Source organism: Anser brachyrhynchus, assembly GCF_964034855.1.
Source record: "Anser brachyrhynchus genome assembly, chromosome: 5".
Classification (NCBI taxonomy): Eukaryota; Metazoa; Chordata; class Aves; order Anseriformes; family Anatidae; genus Anser; species Anser brachyrhynchus.
Genome location: NC_137699.1, coordinates 33,862,968 through 33,877,926, shown reverse-complemented (window position 1 = coordinate 33,877,926; position 14,959 = coordinate 33,862,968). Strand labels below are relative to the sequence as shown.

Sequence of the window (14,959 nt, the reverse complement as noted above, 5' to 3'; positions counted from 1 at the left end):
TTCTTTTTCTTTTTCTTTTTCTTTTTCTTTTTCTTTTTCTTTTTCTTTTTCTTTTTCTCTTTCTCTTTCTCTTTCTCTTTCTCTTTCTCTTTCTCTTTCTCTTTCTCTTTTTCTTTTTCTTTTTCTTTTTCTTTTTCTTTTTCTTTTTCTTTTTCTTTTTCTTTTTCTTTTTCTTTTTCTTTTTCTTTTTCTTTTTCTTTTTCTTTTTCTTTTTCTTTTTCTTTTTCTTTTTCTTTTTCCTTTTCCTTTTCCTTTTTCCTTTCCCTTTTTCCTTTCCCTTTTTCTTTTCCTCTTCCTTTTTCCTTTTCCTTTTCCTTTTCCTTTTCCTTTTCCTTTTCCTTTTCCTTTTCCTTTTCCTTTTTTCTTTTCCTTTTCCTTTTCCTTTTCCTTTTCTTTTTCTTTTTCTTTTTCTTTTTCTTTTTCTTTTTCTTTTTCTTTTTCTTTTTCTTTTTCTTTTTCTTTTTTCTTTTTCTTTTTCTTTTTCTTTTTCTTTTTCTTTTTCTTTTTCTTTTTCTTTTTTCTTTTTCTTTTTCTTTTTCTTTTTCTTTTTCTTTTTCTTTTTCTTTTTCTTTTTCTTTTTCTTTTTCTTTTTCTTTTTCTTTTTCTTTTTCTTTTTCTTTTCTTTTTCTTTCTTTTTTTCTTTTTCCTTTTTTTCGGTTGGGATAGAACCAGAGCCACGGGGCTACGAGCAATGCCTTTTGTTGTACAGACCCTGCACAGACCCTTCATCAGAAGTTCACCCCATGAACTTTCTTCCATGCTCTTCCACGTTAGCAATATTTTGGAGAGGGAGAAGAAACTGAGCCATAACAGTTCTGATACGCCCAGAACTGCAGAAGACCTCGTGGTGCTGCAGGAAATAAAACATGCAAGTTTGCTTCTAGCCCAAACGCTGAGTACGAGGTCCCAGAGCTGAACCAGTTCTGCATGCAGCCAGCGAGCGGGACAGTCGGGGAGCACGAGGTGAGAAGCTGTGCGCGTGGGCTGCTGTGACAACCATGCTTGAATGAAAGGATCCGACAACCCAGGATTGATGCTGCATCTTTTTATTTTATTTTTATTTTGCTTCTCTAAGCGAATGCAGAGCAAGTGATAGGAGGAGAGGAAAAGGTGGCTTGAAAAGCAAAACAAAACAAAACAAAACAAAAAACTGGAGGGAAGAGGCAGCTACTGGAGTATAAGGGGAAAGTGAGCTGCTAACAAGAAGGAAGTCCATAGATGCCAAGCCCGCACTAATTCTTAATAAAATACAATACTGAAAATAGGATCTGAGAGTCTCCAAAATACAATATCTTAAGGGATCGGCAATAATACAAAATAAGGTTCATTATGTACAAACGAGTTCTGCTCTTGGTCTCTGTACAACGGTGTGAGTGGGAGGCACGGGGACGTGCACGTGGACGTGTTGGGGTGGAGGAGGGTATGCTTGGACCCGGCAGTGGTTCTTTGCACTGGGGCAGAGGACGGGGAACGCAGTGGGATGTGGTGACCAGCGGGTCCTGTGTGAACCTTGAGAGGAGAGGAGCTGCGCTGAAGGCGTTTTCTCGTCCCTCCCATTGGCCAAGCATGTGTGGTGGCAGCTAGCTGTGTCCAAATTTGTCCTAAACGGCTTCGGGGGGGCAAAAGCAGTTTTCAAAAGAGAGGAGAGAGAGGGATGTGAGGGCCCTTCCCTCACTTCTTCCAGTCCTTGAGTAAGAGCCGTCCCATCCTTCCTCTCCAGGGGAGAGGCTGGTGGGGAGGCTGGGACAATGCGGAGCGAGTCCAGGGTGCTTGAAGAGAAACAAGCCAAGGGGGTGTCTGCTGTGAGACCTGGCGGAGCACACAGGGACTCCCGTGTACAAACACGGGGCAATCTGCTGCGTCCCAAATCTCAGGCACTCAAGTCCCACATTGTCCTTCCAGCAAAGAGCAGCTGAGCGAACGGAGTGGGGAGACACTTGAGCCTTTCAGCAGAGAAAGGGAGGAAGAAGGGTCAGAAGTGGATGTCTGGGTGCTAAAGAGAACAGAACAGCCTTGAGATGAGGTCATTTCAGCACCAAACTTGGCAAGTCTAGCCCGAAGGGTGGTATGGCAAGAGGTTGGTACCTTTGGTGCCAGCACTGAGAAGGAGGAGGTCTAAAACAGTCTTTGGTTACCCTGGCCAATTCCAACATGCCACCTCTTTGCTGACAGAAGTACCCGTCACCAGAGATGCCAGCACGTCCTCAGTGGCTTTCACAACATTGCTGGGCACACAGAGGATGTGAGGGGAATGATGGCTCTCTGACAGCCCTCCAGAGCTCTTGTCGATGGTTCCTAGGAAGACCCCATTTGGCATGAAGCAGGAGTGGGGATGGAGAGCTGTGATAAGGAGCAGGTTATGGGACTGAATTTCTGGCACCTGCCCTCAAAGTAAGGGGGTGTGCAGAACGGGAAGTGGGAAAGCCACTGACCTGGTTAGCACTGCACTGCGGGGCCCAAGCTGGGAACAAAAAGGGAAATACCACCCCTGCCAAAGCAAGGGTGCCGAGGGTGGGGAGAAGTGGGCTGTGGGGGAAAATTGTTCTCTGTTTCAGAGCTCTGGCTGCCCAGAAGCTGCCAGTAAATTTTCATGGTGGTTTATCTCAGTCTGGGATCTGGCTCCCCCACTCCGTTTGTGTGCAGATCTTTGCAGATAGTTGGCGTGGAAGTTATGTAGGCACATCCATCAAGAGAAAACTAGAGCAAGGAAGAACTAGTTTTTCTCTCAACAGAGGCAGAAGTATACTAACAGATGGAGGGGAAGGAATGAGCTCAAACTCTCCAGAGTCATCTCTCTAGCCCCAGCATCACCCACTCCTAAGTCCCTCAGGCAGGGCAGAAAATCCAGCACTCTCTCTCTCTCTCCTTCAGGTGCATCTGATGTAGCCAAGGGGTACATGCCTGGGGACAGCCCCCTTGGAGGCTTTGTGGAGTGAGCTGAATAGTTTGGGAGCCTCCCCCTGACCTCCCTCCACTCAAGGTGAGCCCACACCCATAGGGTAGTGCTCATTCAAGCAGAAGATAAGGCCGGGAGGAGAGGGCGTCTCAGGACTTTGCCAGACATTTATTGCTGGTTCTGGCAGTCCTGCGAGTCCCCTCAGAGAGACAGATCAGTACCAAAGGGGGCCATGGGGAAGGGGAGGAGCTGAACCCAAGGCCGGTTTAGGAGTGTCTGAATGCAGTGTCCTCTCCTGCCAAGTCCCCTCAGTTGCTCGGTGAGGAGGGAATCCTGCAATCAGACAGATGAGGCCTTGAGGTCCAGCAGCTGCTACAAGTATTCAGTTGTCTCACTGGAGCTTGTCTCCCTGAGGAAAAAAACAAAAACAAAAAAAACCAAAAAACAAGACATCAGTCAAGGTTCATTGCAGCTTCCTAGGCAAATTCACCTCTCTGCCCAGCTGTTTTGCTATGACCAGGACGGAGCTCTTCCCTGGGACACAGAACATCCAGCAAACCTGGGACCACCTGAGTCACCCATCCTCAGCTTTAGGCCAGTGGGACACCGCTTTACAGAGTCCCAGATTTTGCTCTAAAAAACAGTCTTGGTCCTATGCTCTCTTCCAGCACTGGCCTCCTCCAGCTGTTGCTCCTTAGCTAGTTGCCTGTCCCAGGGAGCTTGGCTACCCTCAGTCTGCAGTGAAGACAACGTGCCTGCTGGTCCCTCCCGCATGCCATGCTGTGGTTTGGGGCTGGGAGTGGGGCCCCCACCTGCTTACCTCTCATGGAATTGCTCTTTGAGGTGAGTGAGAGTTGGGTCAGTTTGGTTCTGCTCAGGACTCTCCAGACGGGTTTTGCTCAGATATTTGGCTGTCTCATGTGTCCTGGCCAGATGAGGCCTTGGCTCATCAGACTGCCCTTTTTCGGCCTCCCACCCCTCAGGATGGTCCATGGTTAGGAAGGAGCTATAGCTCTCTTCTAAGGAGCCAGCACCTTCGTCATAGAACAGGAGGCTCCGTGACTGAACTGGAAACAAGGAGAGAACTGGTTAATAGTGAGGACGAGGTGTTTTGCAAAGGGTGTGGGTCGTGGTGGTGGTTCAGCACATGCTCACACAGGAGGCCTGCTCTGCAAGATACCCTGGGGTCAAATGCTCCCTTGGACACACCGCCTCTCCAGAGGGCAATCGGTCTGCCCTGGGGCTTTTCCCTCATTTCTCCATAGCCTTTATTATTTGTCATGTTTTAGGACAATGGCTAGCAGAGAATGAAAACAGGCCCAAGCAAGATGCTGTTATCAGGGCTCATACCACTGACAGGCCAGGAATCCCCTCGTGCAAGAGCATATGGGGCAGGCACTGAAGGGAGGATGCCACCGCTGAACCAGGTGTGTTGGCAGAAGAGTTGAAAATGGTTTGACAGGATTAAAGGGAGGTACCACATTAGACTCACTCTTACTAGTTGTGTAAATGTCTGGCGCTGGTGTTGCTTTCACTGTCTGTGATGCTGAGGAGAACTCCGGGAGGCAGGGCATCACAGATCCGAGGATCAGAACGAAGCAGAGCGCCAGCACCTAGCGAGGAGATATCAGCATGCAGTCAGTGCCACTAGCCACCAGGAAACACCCCTCCCAGCACGCAGACACGAGGCTGAGAGCCAACGTGTTCAGGCTTACAACAGGGTCACTGAGGTCCCCCAGAGAGGGAAAGGGCTTGCTCTGCTAATCTCTGCTGGAGATCTAAGAAAGGGAAGTCAGAAGCTGCCTTGTGTTACTTTTTCTGAAGTATTTATGGTTCAATGAGTGAGAACTCGCCTGTCCAGTTGATGAGAGATGCTCACAGCTAGGGAACAATTTGGGAAGGAAGAAGGCTCAACAGAAGAGATGAAGTTTGCCTTTACCAGAGGGGACCTGACCATTGGCACAGCAGGAGCTGTGGTGGGCTACAAGAAAACATGCTCACTGGGAGAAATTTGTAAGATACCACAGCACATAGCAAAGTGAAACTACCCTCCACGCTAGGACAGAAGTGGCAGCAGAACTGCAGCAGCCCATCTGGCAGGATGGAGAGTCCAAGGAAGGGGTTAAATTTATGCTTAGCCTGCACATATTCTGGGATGTGTCTGTGCCTTCCGGCTGCTGGGCAGACCAATCAGAGCTACTGGACAAGGATAAAAGGAGAAAAGATGAAAGCTCCCTGGAAATCTCCCTCTGGTAGGTCTGCACCTGTCTGTAAATTCTGCCATAATGGTAAAGCTTCCGAGTGAGATGCCAGTGCTGATCGTAAGGGACTCCGCAAAGTTTAGGGAGCTAAATAGTACAAAGCAAGAGGGGACACATGGGAAATGATAAAGAGCCAAATCTTTATTACCTGAATACCCACATGTTGTGGGTGGTATATTAACTTCTGCCTCCAGCCTAGTGTTCAGCCTGAGAAAGTCTGAAGAGGAAATGCATCTGTTGATGACTTCTACTACCTACGTTCAAAGCTAAGTGTCACCCGTGGGGACATCTGTGGGGACAGACAGCAATTTCTTGACTGCTTTTCAGAATGGGCAACTATTTTGGAATAGCCATGCCTAAGTAACATACAGAAGCTGGTACTTCAAGATAATACTGACTACCTGTGTATTCCGGGAGATGCACGGGGATACTATACTACGTAAATGGTGAGTTTAGCTTTCCAGACAATCCATAACTAGTTTTGAAGTAAGAAAACTACCTGTGGACAGCATGGCTGCTGAGCACATCATATTGGGTGCACAAGGTATTTAGACTCCTTATTCCACAAAAACAAAAACAAAAAAAGGAAAAAATAAACTGTGAATAGATGTTGCTTGGAATTATCACAGCCAAGAACACAGCATTCAGAAATGGAGCTGGCCCTCTGAAGCCTCTTTTTCAGTTTGAAAACAAAACAGGCTTTATGGGCAAGGAAAGAGCAGTATACTTAACATCTTGCTTTAACAAGGCTTTCATGTGGGGCTTTGCAAAACAACATTGTTTTACTCTGTTTTGTTTCAGTTTAACTCTGATATTGGCTTTCTGATTCAGATCTGGTTCAAGTTCTAAAACATTTCTAACAGTAGCTCTTAGTTTGAGTCTGAGTGCCATTCACCTCCCTGATTTTGAACACCTCACCATTTTGACCTCTTAAAAAGTGAGGGAAACTAGGCTAGAGGGAAATACTGCAAAACCAGTTAGAAAGATGGATGCAAAATTCGTCAAAAAAAGATGTTTTCAGAATGTAGGTATCAGATGGTTCATTCTCAAACTGGGAGGATGTAGCAGATGGAGTAGCAAAGAGATCTGTTGTGGCTCTGGCAAGATACACCATTTTAAAGCTTGACTTGGATGATGGACTGTATCAAATCTACAGATGGGAGAGACCACAAGCAGACTGGATTTTGGTCAGGATTCAAATTCAGAATGATCTTGACCATGGGGAGAATGCTCCAAGAGAACAGTGGGCAGATCCATACAGACAAATGCTAAGATCAGCAAGGTGGCAGGACTGATTAGCAGAGGAGACATGGCACCACGTAAGTGGCCAGGCAGCTGTTCTACAGAAGATCTGGGAGTGAACATGGAGCACAAGGTGAGCACAAGTCAGTGTCACTCTGTGCCCAGCTTTGGGCCCTCTACTTCCAACAAGATGTGGGGCAATTGGAGAAAGCCTGGCTGGAAGAGAGCTCTGACGGTAACAGCCTACAAAGGAAGACTGAAGAAACTGGTGATTTAGCACAGCAGACTGAAGGGTGTTACCTGAAAACAATAGTTTTCAAATATGTAAAATGCAGTTGCACAAAGGGAGGGTAAACTGATCTTGCTTACAGTGGGCAGAAGAAGTTGTAATAGGCTTAAGCTATTACAAGGAAGATTCAGATGAGATATCAAGAAAGCTTTATCTGGGAAAGATAACAAAGCCCTGGAAACATTTGCCTGGGGAGGCTGAGGACTGCTTACCACTGGAGGCCTTCAAGAACTGGCTAGAAAAATATCCAGCAGGAATGACACAGCGCGAGAAGAGGGTCTTCTGCTCCACTCCCATGCTGCAAGGCATGATTATTCTACATATCTGTCATGATAAGGAGTTCTCTATTTGGAGACTAAATGGAAAATGGGAACTAGGAGGCCTATCAGAGGAACTGGCCAAAGATAGAAAAGCAAATTACAAATTCTTGAAATGCTTCAAAGCTCAGAAGCCTGAGTTGAGTTGGTGTGTGGGCTGGGATGCCGTGGAATGAAGAGAGCAGCAAGGAGAGATAAGACATTGCTAGGAAGCTAAATTAGGTATTTTATCAGCTTATATAGCACAGGGGACGCCTGGGAGGCACCTCTCCTGGACTTGCTCACTCCAGGTAGTGGTGATGAAGAATTGCCAGAGCCAGGGGTGCTCTGATGAGCTGCTGCATTAAGGAGCAATGAGTCACTGGGCCCAGTGGGGTCACACCCAAAAACGTGGAAAAAACTCGGGAATGAAGCAACAGAGCAGCCAACAGAAAAGACAGTCTGTCTTTAAAATCTGATCTGACATGGGGGCAGCAAAGAGTAGCAAAAGTCTGAGCAGATTTTGAAAGGAGAAAGTGCTGGGAATTACAAAGCAGGGGCTCTGGAACCAGAGAAACTGATTGAACCAAGAGAAAAAAAAACAACCCCTCAGGACACTGAATGTGATGAGAAAGTGGGGCAAGCACCTCACCATCTGTCTGTATTTCATGACTCTTAGCAGTACAGAAGCAGTAACTAGATAAATAGATAACTGACATATTTGTCACAAGCACCTACTATGACAATCCTGCAAAGACATCACAGGTTTGGAGGCTGTATTTTTATCATGGATCAGAAAATTTCCCCCGATGAAAAAAAAGATGAAGAATAAGCAGTTGACTCTACTTATGGCCACACAGTGGCATGCGCTAAAACTCCACAGTGAAGCCAAGATTGCTTAACTATTATCCCCCACTACGAGAAATGAGAGGCAAACAGGGATTACCAAAAACAACAGATGACCTCGAATCATTTTGGTTAGTCAAAGAGCAAATGAGGAGAATTCCAGCTGGATTTAACAATGCCTGATGTACAGGCACAGCAAGAGCAGATGTCATTTCTTGCTGATAAACACAAGGTAATGCCCACTGGGAGGAATACTCAGTTCGTCCACCCTTCTGAGTTAAACATTAAGCATTACCAACTCAGCAAAGAAAAATCTACCCATTAAGATGGAAGCTCATTGAAGACTTTTTTTTGCTGAATATCCAATAGCTAATGAAAAGTAAACAAAGTGCTGTTTTGTCCAAAGAACAAGATAGTGAAAGCACAGGAATTATTCTCATGCTGTTGCATAAACAGCTGACACTACTGATGTGTGTACGACACAGGCCTAGTTCTAGTGACTCTTAACACAAAAGTAGAGAGTAGGCGTAACTGGCAACAGAGATGGACAGTGGGGAAGAGAGGAGGGACAGGCAATTGACAAAGCTGTCTGGGATAGCATGGCCAGTAACAAATGATGGAAACGATGCTCATACCATTAGGCAGGTCCCGGTCTGTGTGGAAGCCATTTTGTAAGGTCTGGAGACTTTCCCAGCTACCAGAGCCTGCAGCTTCTGTAACTGCTGGAGCAGAGTCCTGGAATAGGAAACAACCCAAATCAGAATTTGATAAAGAAGTAGCGGACAGTGAGTGATGCAAGATTTCCACTACCCCTTTTGTAATTTACCCTGATTTTCCTTTTTTGTAAAAGCAAATCTCTGCCTGTTGCTATATTTTGCCTAACTTCTCCCACCAAACAGGCTAGGGAAGCAGAAAACAAACAAAAAAGGGTGAATTTGAGACACGAGGTGTGCAGGAACTTGTGGGAGAAATGCCCCGATGTGCATTATGCTGAGGTAACTCGCTGCAGCACCCTCCCTCAGTCTTCTCACCAGCAGATCCACCACAACCTTCAGTACAACTACCCACAGTTATGAATGTCACATTCAAGTGCAGCCAGCCATCTCTCAAAGCCTTGTAGAGCTAGGCTACCATGAAAATCACCCTCTGGGATGGAGGCTGAATGTTATAGTCAAGTCAGACCTTGAGCACAGGCCTGCCTGCTTCCACTTCCCTCAGAGATGCATGCTCTGCAGCTCGACCCATGCCCCAAACCATATGGTGGAGAGAAATAAAAAACAATTCTGATCCCCTCCAGCTTCTTCAGTCTTGGCAAACTCTGCAGAGGGATGTGGGCAAAGCCAAATGTTGAGTTCAGCGATTAATTCACTCTCTGGCTGCTCTGGTGGGAACACGTGCTGAGGTCTCTCTGCCCCGTTTAACTGAACACAGGCATCGGCACATACAAACACAGAACAGTGGTAGGTGTGGTACAAAGAGCCACCAAACCCTTCACTGGCTGGTGAAGAAATGTGGGACAAGGGAGACTAACCACAGAGCATGCAGTTCCCAAGGGCACCAAATTCCGGTCTACGGAATTCTACGGACTACTGAACATTCTCCCCTGGGATCACTGGCTGTTTTACACAAATATGTTTGAGCTTTTATAAAATGCCAGGTCATAGAGCCAGGAGGTTGCAGGAGAATCCCAGCTTTATCTCTTTTCAAATCCTCTTCTGCTCCTTGTACATGTGGAGAGAAGCACAGAGTGTCCTCCTGGCTGTGCTAGAAAACCAAACCCAATTAGAAAGAACAGTGTGTATTTCGAAAAATAAAAATAAAATAAAAATTCCCTGGCTTTTAGGTCAATCTCCTGATTTTGCAGGGTGGGGCTCATGCTTTTTCAGCAGCGGGGCTGCCCGTGGTCCCGGAGAGGCCAGGCGGTGGGCTGTGCCCCATGGGCATGAGTGGCCAGGCAGCAGTATCGGGCAGATAGGGCACTCTGGCTGGGCCAATGGCAGCCCTCAGCCCCAGCAGCAGTGGCTAGCCTGGAAGCTGGGGACACAGCCCTTGTGTCACGGATGGGAGTAAAGGAGTTTGGCAGAGCCTTGAGGAGTGCTTCAGATCTTTGCAAGCTGTAGAGGCAGCAAATGGGGCTATAGAAATGAGCTTCCCTCTCACCAGCCCTGCAGCAGCCCCTGCCCTTGCTCACACCTACTGCACCCAGTAAGAGGAAGCGGGGCTGGGCTCTCCTCCAGCTCCTGCTGTGCATCCCCACCGCAGCAGCACGAATCTTCCTTATCTGCTTCCGAGGAAGCAAATTCCCCTCGTGCTCTGTTGGCCGGCTCTGCATCTTGGGGCACAAATGCTCACCCAAGACTCTGGTCTTGGCTGAGGAAGCCAGGAGCCTGCTCCGGGGCTGTGGGAGCAGCTTGCTCCTTTCAGGCAGGCAGCAGCAGCAGATGGGAAGGAAAATCTCCAGGCTTGCAGGGAGAGCCTCCAGCCTTGCTTTGTCAGAGGATGAGGCATGGCAAGGGCTGGGGGACTGGACTGCACAGTTCCCACTGGCACCACTTGCACAGGGAGTTGCCCTGGATGTGGAGGGAGCTGGAATCCATGCCTGTACCAAGGGAAGGGGCTTTCCCTGTACGCACCAACTCTGTTCAGCTGTTTCTCAAGAGAAACCTGAAACAGCTGCCTGATGCCCAGAAGAGCAGAAACAGCGGACTTGAGAGGCTGTTGCACGGGGTCTCCCTTGGAGCTGCTGCCCTGGAGACAGCCAGAGGCCTAGAGGGCTACGGGGAGGGCAGCGTGAGCCAGAAGGGCTGCAGGGAGAAGGAGGAAGAGATGGGAGAAAACTCCCTCCCTGCCTCCCTCCCCTCGCTGCGGCGCGGCCTGGCCGTCCCAACACAAACATTCCAGCTCGCTAACCAAACCCAGCTGCCTCGCTGCTGCCACGGGCTGAAAACCAGCGCCTCGCCGCGCGGCGCCCGCCCCGCCAGGAGCTGGGGTGCTGCCTTTCTCTCCTCTCCCTCCTGCCCCAGCGCTCCCCTGGCCTCCCTTCCATTGCACACCTCACACATGGAGGTCAGGTTTAGCCCCTCTTACCTGTTTGCGTTTTCTAAGGTCTCCACTTTTTTCCAGAGTTCATTGTTTTCTGTCGTGTATGTTTCAACCCTGTGGGAATAAAACCCGCGGCCGGTTAGTTACACGGGCCGGTCAGATGAAGCAGACGTTGGCCTTGCCTCTCTGGCAGTGGGGAGGCTCAGTGGCCTCATCCATTGCCTGCAGATGTGGTCTTGGAGCCGGATGTTCCGGGCTTGCCTGGCTGCCACCAGACCCCGGGGAAAAGGGGATGCGATTGCGGGTGGACAGCGAAGTGCAACGGCCCAGGCTTTCCTGAGAGCCGGCAGCACCCCCTGCACCCAGGACACGGGGGTATGCAGGTGTTTCCATCCCCTCCAACCCCCTCTGGGGCTGGAGGAACCGCAAAGGAACCGGGGGGTACAAATTCACACCTCTCCCACCCAGAGCAAGGACCTGGCCTGGCTGGGCGCCCTGCACAGGGCAAGCGGGCAGCTCTGAGCAGACGCTGGGCCAGCTCTGACTGCAGGCACTTGAGGGCAGCAGAGAACCTGCAGGCTGCCTCCCACCGCTCCCGAGAGGAAAGTGGTTGTGCTGTGCTCGGGACAAGTTATCTCCAGGCCCAGGGACACAGCCTGGTCGTGCTGAGGGTTTCCAGCACCACCTCCAAGCCAGGCGTTCCGTGTAAAAACTGGGCTCACAGCAAAGGTGTCAAACCGAATGCTGAAGGGCCCAAGTACGGACGTTGCAGAAAGCCAAGATGACCGACTTGTTGCATTCAAAAAAAAAAAAATAATTCACTGAATGCTCCTTTTGGTTTGCATTTAAACCTGGCATTGTTTGAAAGCCATCTGTCACAGCAACGCGCTAGCGTTACAGAGCACTGAGCGCGCACAGGCACCGCAGCCACGTCTGGGGATGAGGCCCCAGCACGGAAAGCCCCGGACCTGCCACTGGACAAGGCCGGCCACCTCCCCAGCCCCGGCGTGAAGGATCGGGGTGGCACTGTGGGGCACCAGCTAGAGGTGATGCCTTCTGATGTCTGGACACACACCGAGGTGCTGCTGGTGGAAGGGCGTGAGAACTTGAAGGTGCCTTGAGTCATCTGTTTTCATTCAGCATTTCTGCACACTTAGGCAAGATAAACAAATAGCATCGGGGGAAGAGTTAATTAAGGTTGGGTTTGGAGGACTTTTTTTCCATTTTGCTGATCTCAGGTGGTGTTAATAACAGGGAACGAGATGGTATTTAAACAGAAATGCGAGTTTACAGCTGGATCCCTGCATTCTTCTTTCCCTGGGAATGTCCACTGGGGCTGCCAGTATGGAGAGGATCACAGGATCAGGCCCTCAGGAGTTATTTTCAACCCTCGGTGACATATGTCACTGTCATGTGATGTCACCTTAGGCTTATGCTTGTCATACCTGCAGGACCTGAGGGTTGCAAGGAGCAAAACAAAGCTCATGCAGGGAAAGGGAAGGGAAGATAGTAATACCAACAGTGCAGTGTTTTTCTTGCTGTCAGATGCTTGTGTCTCCACCTCATGGGGAGAAGGGGAAAAGCTGTAGTCACTGCCCTCCAAGGGCTTACTCCTTATGGGACAGGCAAATTAGGAGCAACTTCTAGTGAGGAACATAACTCTTACCCCAAATCCCACCTTGCTGGCAGCCAAAATGGCCCATGTTCTGTAGGGGACCAGCCAAACTAAGCAGTTGGAAACACTAGGTTTCTAGAGCATTCTTCATCCTGGAAGAGGATTTCTAGGAGGGAGGGGAGTAGGGGCAGGATCCCAAACCAAACTTCTGTGCAGCCAGACTTGCAAGGAATTGTGCTTTTTGAGCAAGTCAGTAGTTTTCTGAGTTGAAAATAAGTTTTTCTTTTTTTTCTTTTTTTTTTTTTTTTTTACAGTCCACTGCAAGTCCGGTGACTGCTGATTGCCTCCCACTGTCAAATAAGTAACCCCCCGCTACGGGCAGATACCGAGTCTCATACGGAGACAGCAGAAATTCCTGCTGCTCTTCTGGCATTTTAAAATTCATCATCTTGGTAAGAAGAGGTTCTAAGAACCAACCTAAGCCACGATGTCACTGCTGAGTGGAGCTTCTGCACCCACCCTCGTACCATACTGGGAGTGAGAGGGGGGAGCCCTGACCCTGACTCAGCCACCTTTGAACTGAGGAGCTGTGGGAAAGAATAACTACAAATGGATGGGACCAAGGGGGCTGTCAGAGCCAAAAGCACTAGAAAGAGGGGTTTGAAGGAACAGGGATCCTTTGTCAAAGGTAAGACTGAAAAGAAGAAACTTACTTTTTCTCTAGACACTCCACATATTCCTTCTTCTTCCTGCGGCTCTCCTGAGCAGAGATCTGTGAGAGGGGCAGCCATCAGAGAGGAGTCAGTATCTAGAGTATCTGGAGCCTCTAGACACTTATTTGTGGTCCCCTTGTCTTGTCTGCTCCTTGCATATACAGCACCCTCAGGTAAACGGGGAAGGCATCTTCCAGTCTGCTATTCCGACTGGTCTCTGGGAGGGATGGATGCTGCAGGCATACAGCCTTCTTTGGCCTGTAGACCACAACCATTTGTTGCAGTATGCCTGATCCCCTTGCTGCTGAGAGCATCTTTTGGGTTGCATTTAACTCCTCTGACTCACACGGGTACGTGCTGTGGCCATCTGGGCAGATTCTGCCCCAGACCACTTCTGAGTCACTGGGTGACTAATTCAGGGTCTCATTTAATTTCTCCCACAAGATGCTTTCCAATCACAGTCTGATAGCTTCTGCCTGGCTAATGAGCTCTGTTAACCGCTCATGTCCTATACTGTCAAGTGGCTCTTGTTTCCCTGTCCCCACAGAGAGGCCTGACCAGGACAATCAGTCTGATCCATGATGTCTTAGCTTGTGGGCCCCATCCCAGGCCATGTACTTGCAGGGGATGGGCTAGAAGCCACACTCTCCAGCTACAGCTGCATGCACAGCATGCCTACAGAGACGAACTAGATGATCTTTAAGGTCCCTTCCCACCCAAACCATTCTGTGACCCATGGCACCATTTATGTGGATCGGGAGGCTTGTGCCAGTGCATCAAAGGTGGGATCCCACCTCTTCTGAGCTGCACCGCAGCTGAGGAGGCAAGGATAACTATAGCAGTGGTCAGATGAAGCTGCTCTGGAATCAAGGGAACCTCACGGTTATGTTTTTTTGAAGTCACCTTGTTCTTGATTTTCCTCCTGACCCTCTTCAGTGCTTTCTCTTCTGCTTTGGTGAGGGGCAGCTTAGTAGGAATTGGGTAGCCCTCAGCAATCAAGGTGCGTTTCTCCTCTTCAGTCAGGAGCAGAGGGCCAGAGGTCCCTTGTAACTTCTGAAACACAGAGAGCAGCTATCAGCATCAGCAAGGAGTCCTATCCCAGCGGTCCTCCTTAAAGTCTTGTAGAGCAGCTAGGGGTGCAGTACAAATAGGCACAGTGCAGTGCTCCTTCCTGCTGTCACCCTGATCCTGGGGACACAACTCAGCAGCTGCTTTCCTCTTTACCTGGAAGGTCACCTGCTCAGTTATTCCTTTCTCTTCCATTAACTTCCTCAAAAAATCCCCCAGGGCAGAGGCCACTCCCCAAAGTATGGACCGAAAGACAGCACTTGCTAAAACAAGGTAGCTGCTGGTAGGCATTTTGCAGGACTCACTGGGCCTCTCCTCGCTCCTGTGAACACCACCCTGTCCCCAGACCCCTGTGCCGGGACATCACATTGCTTTGGCAGGGTGTTTCAGCTAGGAAACCTTAACGAGGACAGGATCCCCCACAAGAGCCTCAGAAAGCCTCCAGCCCCCTCTGAGCACCAAGGAGCCCCGTGTCTCAGCGACCTCCTGCTGCCTCCTTACGTGTGGTGCTGTGAGGAGAGGTGAGGAGGAGATGGCAGTGGAAGAGCGAGCAGCGGGTCGGGCTGGGCTGGAGGGAGGCAGGGACCGGGGGCTCTGGGATCCGTCGCTGTCACTGCCGTGGCTGCTGGGCGGAGTTGGAGGCATCTGCACCAGGTCATCTACTGAGAATTAAGGATATTGAGTCAATGGC

At 49.3% G+C, this 14,959-nt stretch overlaps 1 protein-coding gene across 3 annotated transcripts in view; it reads right to left on the bottom strand.

Moving 5' to 3' along the window:
* Positions 1–1,030: 1,030 nt before the first annotated feature.
* Positions 1,031–14,959, bottom strand: part of CREB3L1 (cAMP responsive element binding protein 3 like 1) — a 45,101-nt gene continuing 31,172 nt past the window's right edge. Inside the window, exons 5-12 of one of the 3 annotated variants that reach the window (XM_080592900.1) lie at positions 14,770–14,930; positions 14,104–14,253; positions 13,201–13,259; positions 10,918–10,986; positions 8,466–8,565; positions 4,395–4,509; positions 3,717–3,963; positions 1,031–3,305 (exon numbers count right to left, since the gene is read on the bottom strand). In XM_080592900.1, coding sequence (XP_080449026.1) covers positions 3,269–3,305; positions 3,717–3,963; positions 4,395–4,509; positions 8,466–8,565; positions 10,918–10,986; positions 13,201–13,259; positions 14,104–14,253; positions 14,770–14,930 — 938 coding nt within the window. In that variant the 3' untranslated portion in view covers positions 1,031–3,268. Of the gene's footprint in view, positions 3,306–3,716; positions 3,964–4,388; positions 4,510–8,465; positions 8,566–10,917; positions 10,987–13,200; positions 13,260–14,103; positions 14,254–14,769; positions 14,931–14,959 lie in introns of all 3 variants that reach the window. The other 2 variants (XM_080592899.1, XM_080592898.1) reach the window with 2 other exon arrangements.